Here is an 11,572-nt window from a genome sequence, read left to right on the forward strand (position 1 = left end):
CAAACTAAACAGATATTAATAGCAAAGAATAGGTCTTATTTTACTGCATAGCTACTTTAAATTTAACAATGGAAATACCATAAAAACACTTATCATAGAAATAAACTCCACTCATTCATTTCTTGAGCACAGGCAGTACAAACCAATGCTATAAAACATACCTTTGAATAGTCATCAGACAAAGTTTCAAAGGTGACAACTGAAAAATAAGAAGTAGTAAGAAAAATATAATTATCAATATTTTAATAAAAATATACAATTGATGCAGATTCTAATTCAATACAAATATTATACACAAATGCTGGGTTTTGCTTCCTTTTTTGCCATCTACATAAAACAAGAACAAAGATGTCATACTATATTGCCCTCAAAACACCAAGTGGGGGGAAAAAAAAAACACCAAGTGGAAAGTTAAACATTTTATAGTTTCTTAGTACAGATCAGCTACATTTTCTACAGAACTGAAGCAAATTAGATAATAAATTCACAAAATATAATGATTTGTAAATTTTGCCACAGTTTTTCTGAGATATTCAAAGTAAAATAACAAACATTAAAAGCTCAAAAATGTTTGCTTGAAAAAAGGTAACAGTAACTTTTTACTCATTCATAGCATACCTGTTAACAAAACTGAAGACTGAAAACAGTTACTATTAGCAGCACATGGAGTTTGTATTGCTTTTTTTAAAATAAAAGAGTGAAACAAGTTAGGAGAATACAAATTCCATTAAGGTCTTTTCCCTCACCTCAAACATGGGGCCATCTCCATGTTGGAGATGAACTTTCCCATCTCAACCTGCCCCTCGTACCAGGCAGAATTCTAAGAACGACCCCACTGACCTTCCCCCGGGTACAGTCCCCTGCTCTGGAGAGTGTGGGTGGACCCTGTCAACATGAGGAGACACCACTCTTGTGAGTACATCACATTTTATGGCAAAGCTGAGATTTATAATTCTCCCAAGCCCTTTAAAAACAGTGAGTGTTTTCTCCAGCTGGAGGCAGAAGAGGCAGATTCAGGGCACAAGGAACTGCTGCTGGCTTGAAGGAGGCAGAGACCAGGTGAGGAGGCACACAGGGGCCTCCAGAAGCCGAGTGTGGCCCCCCGGCTCACAGCCAGCAGCAAGCGGGACCTCAGCTCAACCACCACAGCAAACTGCGTTCTGTCAACCACCTGGAAGTTTGAAGATAGATCCTGCCTAAGGCCTGTGGAAGAGTCCCATCCTGCTGACACTGTGAGGTCAGTCCTGAGCACAGAACACAGGCGAGCCTGCATGGACTTCACCAACAGAGCTATGAGTAATGAAATGAACTTTTCAAAGCTGCCACATTTACTATAACTAATACACAAGCCATGCCCAGCTTAAAAAGGAGAAAAGTACCCAAATATAAAAACTATTTTCGTGAATTCAAATATAATCTCTTACCTTCTGAATCCAAACACCTTTCAAACTTCAAGGATAATTGGTAGGTGTCATAACATCGAACTCGAGGTTTATATGTTCCTATAAAAAATTCGATGGGATGTAAAACCTAAAGGACATACTTTTTATTACCAATATCCTGCAAATATTTGATTATACTTTTTGTTTAGAGGTTAAGTAGGATAATTATAAGCTTACCAAACAAAAAGAATTTAAAGCAGCCCTTTCTAACATGTGAAGGGAAAAATGAGCAAAGGATATAAACAAGCAAGACACAGAAAATGAAATACAAATAACTAATAAACTTCACAAATACTTTAACAAAGTAGGTTTTTTAAAAACTAGTTTTTATCTATCAAATGGCCAAGATGAGAAATTGGTTAATATTTGCATTTAGGTGGATATTAAAAAAAAATCTACTCTCATACTTTGGTAACAAGCATGAAAGTGAAAGTTTGGAAGTGTTAGTTGCTCAGTCATGTCCAACTCTTTGCAATCCCATGGACTGTAGCCCACCAGGCTCCTCTGTCCATGGAATTCTCTAGGCAAGAATACTAGAGTGGATTGCCATTCCTTTTTCCAGGGGATCTTGCCAACTCAGGGATCGAACCTGGGTCTTCTGCACTGCAGGCATATTCTTTACTGTTTGAGCCACCAGGAAAGTACAGTGACAAGTTTAAATTGTTACAAATTCTTTGAAGGACAATCTGGCAGTATTTGTAAAATATGTGATATTCTTACATCTTAAGTCTTTATTTCAATTTATACAAATTTATTCTACAGAAACACACCCATAAGTGTACCAAAGACATGAAGAATGTTCACTGAAGCATTATTTACAAATGGCCAAAAGACGAAAGCAAATTAAATGTCCACCTAGAGGGAAACAATTATGTAAATGATGGTAAATCATTATACGACTTATAAAGAGGATAACACAGACCTGTAACCACTGACATGGAAGCTGTCAAAACACAGCATGAAGTGAAACGCAGAGTGAGTGCAGCAAGAGAGGTGAGCCCTGCAGGGTGATGCTCGTAATATTAATATGATCCGGCTTCCGTAAAACCCGACTGTGACAGTGCTAGTCCTCTGCACAAAAAAACGATGGAGGAATAAGCACAGAGACACCTGGTATATTCTAATACAATTTTAGGGTCTTTCACATTTTCTCCTGTGTATTTGTTACATTTTTTATAAGATTATCACATTTGCAATCAGGAAAAGACTGATTTTTAAAACCAGTAAGGATATTTCTATATTTAAAAATTTCTTAGCCATGCCCTACTGCATGTGGGATATTAGTTCCCAAGCTGGGATCAAACTCATGCCCCATGCAGTGGAAGCACAGAGACTTAACCACTGGACCATCAGGGAAGTTCATAAACCAATGAGGATACTTCTAAAAGAAAGCGATGAAGTAGTTCTGTATTTTCTGACATGGATCAAAGCCCAAGATCTCACTTAAAAATAGTACATAGCATAGCATGGGCTTCTCAGGTGGCACTAGTGGTAAAGAACCCACCTTCCAATGTAGGAGATGTGAGAGATAAGGGTTCGATCCCTGGGTCAGGAAGATCCCCTGGAGTAGGAAATGGCAACCCACTGCAGTATTCTTGCCTGGGAAATCCCATGGACCAAGGAGCCTGGGGGGCTCCAGTCCACAATGTCAGAGAGTCAGATATGACTGAGTGACTGAGCACACACATTATAGTACAATATATCTACACATACATACTCTCTACGTAACATATATGTTATATATGATCTACAATTGTAGTCTGTATCCGGAACATAGAACTGGAGGCTGAAACACATGGATAGTGTTAGTAATGAGACAACCACCAGCACAGAACAAAAGAGAACAGCATGGAGATGTATAAAAGCTGTCAAAGAAGAAAGTGGTTGGAAAAGAGATATAGATGAATGTTAAGACAAAAACAACAATAAAAAGTAAGTGGACAATACCTAGAATATATGGAGCAAAACCACAACCAAAAATGGTTGAGTAATTTTGCTGTAAAGGACAATGCATTAAAAGTTCCCTATATTTTATGGCTTTTTCATACTGATGAATTATTGCTAACACAGGTCTTAGTAGCCTCAGAAATATTAGTACATGATAGAGAAAATCATTATGATAAAAATGATCTTTCCTGGGACTCTCACTCCTTGTTGGCGGGAGTATAAAATGATCTGACTACTCTGGAAAAATACCTAGCAGGTTCTCATCAAACTAAATACACACCTACCCTATGACCCAGCAAAGTCCTCAAAACAGACTTGTATGAGATGGTTTATAACGCTTTATCAATAATAGCCAAAGAATGAAAATAGCTCAGATGTCCATCAACTGAAGAATAAACAAAGTGTGGCATATTCCTCGAAGGAAATATCACTTGGTAACAGCAACAAAAAAAGAACTATTCACACATATAATGACATGAATGAATCTGAAATACGAAGTCCTAGGTGAAATAAGTCTTACACAAAAAGAATACATAGTACATGATTGCATTTATATAAAAGAGTCTATTTAAAACAGGCTAAATTTGTCTGTGGGGAAAAAGTAAATCACAGAGAGGTGTCTGGCTACACATGAGTCGGGGCAGGGACTGACTGTGAGGAGCATAAGAGAATGTTCTAGGTGGAAGGAAAGTTCTGGATCTTGCTGGGGGTTTGGGCTACACAGGTATATACATTTGTTCAAACTCATCAAAATTATTTACTTACGCAAATTAAAAAAAAAGCCATAAACAAATATTGAACTCTAGTTAATGACATACACACTGAGGTATTTAGGGGTGAAAGATACTAACATCTGCAACTTACTCTGAAAAGCATCAAAACACAGGGTGGATGGATGGATGGCAGAAAGATGGATAGACAGACAGTCGATAAAGCAAACACAGTGAACTATTGAAGCATCAAGGTGAGAGGTAAATGGCTGTTCACTGTACAATTTTTCCAGTATTTCTGTATGTTTGAAATTTTTTAATAATAAAATATTAGAATAATTTTGCCTTTTCCTCTAAAGCATTTCCTGGTATGAAACATATGTTAAATTATAACAAAAACGATGCTTACCAGTTGCTAAAATATACTGCCCATCTTTTGATACCTTAATAGTGGTACAAACAGTAGGCATTTCAAAATCCTGAATAAGTTCAATTCTCCTACGGACATCTGCAAAGAAAGAAAATACATAACTGGTTTAATGGCCACATGCTTATTCTGTGTCGCAGGAAGACAGAGTGTGTAGAGCAGTCCCTATAAACAACAAAAACCCAGGGCCTCTCAGCCTTGGGAAGGCACCAACACAGCCGCACTACCAGCAAGATGTTCTCCCAGCTCCTGCCTTATTTCTCTACACCATTTTATTTGTACTTTTCAAAAAGCAAAGAGTATCACCGTTAATGGGGTTGGGGGTGGGGGGTGGGAAATGTCCGTAATAGCGCCATTAAGCATCCAGTTTCAAGCCCCGGATTAAAGGGGACAGAATAAACATTAAACCACTACTATTATTCTATCATGGATCATGGCTTAATAAGCTTAAACCTTTAAAATCTTTAAAAATTTATATAAGAAACTGGTACCAAGCTGCCTTTTGCCTCTCCTTGGCAGCACTGATCTGCAGCCAATAGGATTCAGGCTAGAGAAGACTTACAGCAATCTCTCTGGGTTAAAACGCTAAGATGGACTCTCAAAAACAGGTTCCCAAACACAAGGGGGTGTGGATTCTGGCTGGCTGCTGTATGTGCCCTCTGCAAGGACCGCGTATGACTGTCCGGCCCCTCACTGCCTCGGTCACTAAACCTGAACCTAAGATTCGAACCAGCTAAGGAGGAGTGGGCCACACAGCTTGGAAGACAGGGATAGTTTTGAGATGGGATAGAAAGTAGTCAGTGAACTACATTTTTCCTCTAAATAATCTGAGTCTGTTTGCTTACACACTTGAACACTGGAGTGGCAAAGAGAGAAACAGAAGAAATCAGAATCAGTAAACATTGTGAGAGCAGCAATTGCTCTTTTCCTTTGATTTAAAGTTTTAATTTTCTAATTATAAAAAAAATTAAATGATTTATCATTTTTGTTTGCGCTGGGTCTTCTTGCTGAGCACAGCTTTCTATAGTTGTGGCGAGAGAGGGCTACGCCCTAGGGGCAGTGTGTAGGCTTCTCGTTGCTGTGACTTCTCTTGTGGAGAACGGGTTCTAGGTGCACGTGCTCAAGAGTTGTGGCGAAGGGGCTTAGTTGCTCCACTGCATGTGGGATCTTCCCGAACCAGGGATTGAACCCACGTTCTCTGCATTACAAGGCGGATTCTTAACCACTAGACCACCAGGGAGGTCCTTAATTTTCTCATTTTATAGATACTATACAAAGCCTACTTTTCCAAGATGCTTGCTTTGAGGTATTTATCTCACATCCAGAACCCCCTTCATTATCTTAGGTCTTTGATTTGTAGAAAATACCTTGAACAAAATATATGGGAAGTTAATCATTTTTCATACATGACAAGTTGTAACAGAGAAAATTTAATAAAAGTCTGTCTGAAATGATTTAAGTTAAAAACTGATCTTACAAGCCTATCTTCCCTGCTGTCATAACTTAAAGAATCAAATTCTTCTACAATGATCTTTCAGGGTTCATGTTTATATGTCCTGTATATAAAACTACTTTGTTCAGAAAAAAAGGTCCAACGTCTCTATATCTCAAAAACTGACAGATGGATTTAGCAAACGGAAAAAGATTTTAATATGCTGGAAAATAAAGCGATTACAGAACAGTTAGGACAGCTAGACCTTCTAGGACTGCTTCAGTGGGTATGGCAAGACTGTAAGGCCCTGGCTAGTCTGTTAACCTGAGTCATTTCTCAGCATTATTTATGCAGCTGGGGAGCTTTACGAGGGAGTCTCCTCTAGACAAAGAGCCAGCTGGCTTACCGCTTACTTTAAAGGCAGTGGACCCCTATATTCAGTGTCCTCAGCCGCAGCACAAACCTACTGCATGTGGAACACCCATACGGGCCACCCGGAGTGCCCCCATGGGACTCTGGGCAGGGACGTGATGGAAGAATGCTGGTGTGCAGGCTATCTGCTGTGCCACACGACTCAAGGGGTCCTTGTCTCTGACCCAGGAGTCTTATGACTTCTGCCATCATCCATGAAACAGTAAGAGGCTTAACTGACTGCCGTGTGAGTTGGTGAAAATCAAACCCCAGGCCCACAGGTGACTGTATTTACCACAACAAAAGTTTTCTTCAGAGGGAAAGGGCAAGAATGTTTATTTCCCACCACACGAATTCCACTGTTTTTCTGAACCTTCACTTAAATATAATACGTGAGTAAAAGCATTATAATAGGGATCACAAATGTGGCTGAAATGGGGAAAAAAAATAAATTATACTCACCGACATCTTTCTTCTGAAGTGCCCTCTTCTTCCTGTCAGAAAGCCACTTAAAGAAAGTGAAGAGACTTCATTTTAAAACACATTTACTTGAACTGTCTCTCTGCTTACAAAAAATAATACATGCTCATGTTTAAAAACTGAAACTTAAAGAAATATGTAACATAGAAAAGGAAAATACTCTGTAATCCTAACCCTATTGTTACATCCTGGAATACAGATTTTTCCTGGTATGCATTTTCCTATACTAGACAATATATTTTAAGAACCACCATATTTTTACACAAGAGAAAACTAGCTCATCTAATCAACCTAAGGGAAAGGAGTAAGCCTCAAATAGTATGGGTTATAACTAATATATGGAACCACCTGAAGTGAAATTTTAAAAAGCAAAACATTAAATGGAGAAACTGTCTCAAATAAATATATTTTTTACAAAACAAAAACCTAGATAAATAGCTGAGACTTGATGATAAATAAATGATACTTTTAAAACTCATATTCACAGACACCACATTTTGTTCTGTAATTACTATACCTTATTTTAGCTAGCAATATAATCCCATTGCATGAACAGGTCCAATGATGAAGCACCATAAAGTACAATTACCTTAAAGTAAAGTCTCCATTTTCAACTAGGGGCAATTCTTAAAGCGTATTTGGTTGGCACAATGGGACGGGGTGGGCACTCCTGGCATCTAGTGGGTAGAGGTCAGGGATGCTGCCAAACCTCCTACAATGCACAGGACAGCCTGTACGCTAAGCACTGTCCCTCCCAAAATGTCAATAATCACAAGGTTAAAAAAACATATGCTCAAGAAATCAAAGAAAACCAAGAGAAAGATTAACAGATACCACTTCTAAAAGCACAAACCCAATGTAGAGCCCATGTTAGACACCGGACATTATAATCTTTAGGGCTCTGTGGTCACGCAGACCCACTCCTAAAGACACTCGCTGTGATGTGTGATACCTGAGGAAGGGTGGACACTGCAACACGTGTCACTCTTTGAAGGGCCTGAGTCCGAGCCAGAGTTCTCCTCCTGCCTTTGTCTTCAGAGCACTGATTTGTGGGTTTATACTAGTCTTTGTGATTATATTGTTCTGATTTCATTTGAGGCAATAATGTTTCAACTAAAGGTGATGTTAAACTGTATTTCTGGGCACTCGATATGTTCTTTTACATCAAACTAACGCAAGCAAAGGGCTTCCCTGGTGGCTCAGTGGTAAAGAATCCACCTGCCAATGCAGGAGACTTGGGTTCGATCCCTGGGTCGGGAAGATCCCCTGGAGAAGGAAATGGCAACCCATTCCCACATTCTTGCTCTGGAAAATCCCATGGACAGAGGAGACTGGTGGGCTGCTGTCCACAGGGTTACAAAGAGTTGGAAGCAACTGAGCAACTAAACAACAACAAAAGACAAGCAAAACAGAGGTGTATTACCAGGGCTTCTCCTTTAACAGGGTATTCAGGTTCCTCTTCTCAGAAGTTATGCTCAAGAAGAGGCCAGTTCACTCAACAGCTGGTCTCATACATCATGAAAAGTGAAGGTGAGGTCTCTCATTCGTGTCTGACTCTTTGTGACCCCATGGACTATACAGTCCATAATATTGGAGTGGGTAGCCTTTCCCTTCTCCAGGGTATCTTCCCGACCCAGGGATTGAACCCAGGTCTCCCACATTGAAGATTCTTTACCAGCTGAGTCACCAGGGAAGCCCAAGAATACTGAAGTGGGTAGCCTATCCCTTCTCTAGCGGATCTTCCCATCCCAGGAATCCAACAGGGGTCTCCTGCATTGCAGGCAGATTCTTTACCAACTGAGCTATGAGGGAAGCCCAATGCTATGATTCCCATGCTATGAGGGATGCTCATATATCATGACCATGGGGCAAAGAGAAGGGGATGGAGACTGCCTTCTAAATGGGAGCCTGGGACCTTAAAGGACCAGAAATTCTGTACCACAGGGATGACAAGAAGGAAAGACAATTCATGCTGGAGTTTCTGTACAAACTGACAGCACTCCAGGACAGCACACTAGACAGAGTCTGTCCGGTACAAGAATGAATCAGTCTAAGTTTTAAAAGTTCACCAAAGACCTGACAGTTGTCACTGATTCCGGGCATCCTCTTTGTGTTCTATAAAATCACTGCTAATAGAGAATGGCACTTTACCAATGCCAAATAATTTAACCTGAAACCCAGCAAAAGAGCTCCAGAGATGCTGATGATCTAAATCTCCCACTAGACAGGCACCCTGCCATCACTGGGGGGAGAAAAAAAAACAAACCCTAGTGGATCTTACATTTGAAGTAGGTAGAGCAAAATAGTCAATTTGTTGATAAGTCAGATTTACTTTAAAAGAAGATTCAGAGATTCCATTGGCAGGATACACATACCTGTTTACTCAACATTTCCATCTGATGTTTATTAGAACGTCAAAACTTCAATATCAAGAAATAAAATCTTGATCTCTTTTGCCCACTACTTTCCCCCTGACCCACAACGTGCTCAATTCTCCATTTCAACTATCAGCAACACCGTGCCCCCAGTCATTCAGATCCAAACACTAAGAGTCCTCTCTGGATTCTTGCCTTCCCTTCACCTCAACTCCCTACCGCTATTCAACCCACTAGCAAGCGCCACTAGCCTATCTCCAAAACACCTCCTTTACCCCACCAAGTCTTAGCATCTCCTTTGCTACCATCCTAGCCCAAGCCATCAGTCTCTCAGCTGGACCATCTAACTCATCCCCACTTACTCTCCCCAGCTGCTGTAATCTGACACGGAGTAGCCAGTTTGAAACCCAACAATAGCTTCCATAGGCATTAAGAATAAAACCCTAACTTTCTACCTGAGCCTACAAGGCCCATCTCTTCAGTCTCATCTGCCCCGACTCTCCCACCCCACTGAGCATTCCACAGCCACCACCGTGATGCTTCTGTGTCTCCAATGTGCCAAGTGCATTCCATTGCGGGTCATTGACACCTGTTCTCTCAGCACAAAAAAACTCTTCCTTTCCCCTTATCTTCACAAGACTCCATCCTTTTCATTATCCAAGTTTCTGCTCAAAGGTTGCCTCTTGTAGAGAAGACTGCCCTCAAGGCTTTAGTCCAAACCACTTTCTCTGAACACTTCATCCACAACAGCTCTCTTATAGACACTCAGCATTCAAAGCACTTATCGGTATCTGAAGTTGTTCTATTTGCTTACTTATTACCTTTTTCTCCAACAGGAAACCATATCCGACCGGTTCGTCACGTATCCCAACACTTAGCTCAGGGCTGCCTGCACGTACTCACGTCCCAGGAAATGCACGGAGGAAAAGAACAAACTGAGAGGGATCGTGCTGTGTGACAGCTGGAGGAATTATTTAACCTGAATTCTGAGACGAAACTGATCCTTGGCTCCAAACCTTTTAGGGTCGGACACAAGAAAAAGCTAAATTGATTCTGATTCCCAAGGGCAGAACTCAGACCAACAGCAGGATGTAGGAAGGGCCATGTCTAACAAGTAGTCTCAAGTGGAAAAGACCTTCTGCCAAATTTTCTTCTCACTGGTAGTGCTTCCACAGTGGCTTGACCATCACTCTTAAGAAATAACATCGATGTGTCAGAGCCTAGGTGTGTGACCCCTGGACAAGTCACTTTTCCCCTCCCTGGAACTTTGCATATTTCTAACATGAAAAGATTGGAAGAGAACCACTGACTTTCCAAGCCCCTTCCAGTTTTGACGTCTAAAGACTCAATGATATTAAGTTAACTTCAGCAAGGTTCAAAAATATGTCCATGTCATAAATTCTGCAGCTGCAAAGCCTGCATTTCCCTTCACTGCTGTATTTCTAGAACTTGGCATATAACAGAATTTCAAGAACAGCTGAAAAAAGTCAAAGTGTTAGTCGCTGAGTCCTATCCGGCTCTTTTGCGACCCCAGGGACTGTAGCCCACCAGGTTCCTCAGTTCGTGGGATTCCTCAGACAACAACACTGGAGTGGGTTACCCTTCCCTTCTCTAAGGGATCTTCCGGACCCAGGGATCAAACCTGGATCTCCCGCATTGTAGGCATATCCTTCACCGTCTGAGCCACCAGGGAAGCTGATGAGGGGCATTTAAACGGGGGAGAAATATCTGTCAACCAAACTGTCCATGTTTTCCTCCTTGGTTGTAGCAGCGATTCTGAACATCCATACAAGTCCAAAGGGACACTTTCTCTGTCTAGAGAACTTTCCCCCAAAATAGTTCAAGAAAAACTCATCCATCCTGATTACCCCGAGGCCCAATTTCTGGCGCGCTAACAGCGCGGTCGTCGTCTCCCAGCACCGATCAGCTTCCCCAGGTACCATCCCTCGCCTCTGAGCCTCCCCCGGCCCGGGGCCGGCCCGGGGCCAGCAGAAACTGCCAGGGACGGAGCGGAGGAGAGAGGGGCATCCGCGAGGAGGAGGACCCGACCTGACTCACCTCGGGAAGGGACTTGCCACAGCTTAGACTGTAAATCTTCACCTCGTTGAGGCTGGAGACCTGCATGGCGGCGCCGAGGAGGGAACAATCCCCGTTCCTGTCCGGGACCCTCTCCACGCGGAGCAAGCGAGCATGAGAAACTTAAGAAAGCCTCCCGGAGCGCCTGAGCAGCGTCAGGCGCGAGCGCCGGCCAGCGCCGGCGCTGGGTGATTACGCACTTCCGGGTGCCGGGGAAGTTGGGGCTGGGGGTGGGAAATGGCCGATTCCGGAAGTGACGGAATTAGGGGAGA

At 41.8% G+C, this 11,572-nt stretch overlaps 1 protein-coding gene across 2 annotated transcripts in view; it reads right to left on the minus strand.

Annotated features, from left to right (window-relative positions):
* NOL10 (nucleolar protein 10) overlaps positions 1-11,476 on the minus strand; it is an 89,959-nt gene extending 78,483 nt beyond the window's left edge. Inside the window, exons 1-5 of one of the 2 annotated variants that reach the window (XM_070379103.1) lie at positions 11,283-11,476; positions 6,832-6,877; positions 4,509-4,607; positions 1,425-1,502; positions 162-199 (exon numbers count right to left, since the gene is read on the minus strand). In XM_070379103.1, the coding sequence (XP_070235204.1) occupies positions 162-199; positions 1,425-1,502; positions 4,509-4,607; positions 6,832-6,877; positions 11,283-11,348 (327 nt within the window). In that variant the 5' untranslated portion in view covers positions 11,349-11,476. Of the gene's footprint in view, positions 1-161; positions 200-1,424; positions 1,503-2,364; positions 2,505-4,508; positions 4,608-6,831; positions 6,878-11,282 lie in introns of those variants that run through there. The other variant, XM_070379104.1, reaches the window with a different exon arrangement.
* Positions 11,477-11,572: the final 96 nt, after the last annotated feature.

This window comes from Bos mutus, chromosome 11 (genome assembly GCF_027580195.1).
Source record: "Bos mutus isolate GX-2022 chromosome 11, NWIPB_WYAK_1.1, whole genome shotgun sequence".
NCBI classification, from domain to species: Eukaryota; Metazoa; Chordata; class Mammalia; order Artiodactyla; family Bovidae; genus Bos; species Bos mutus.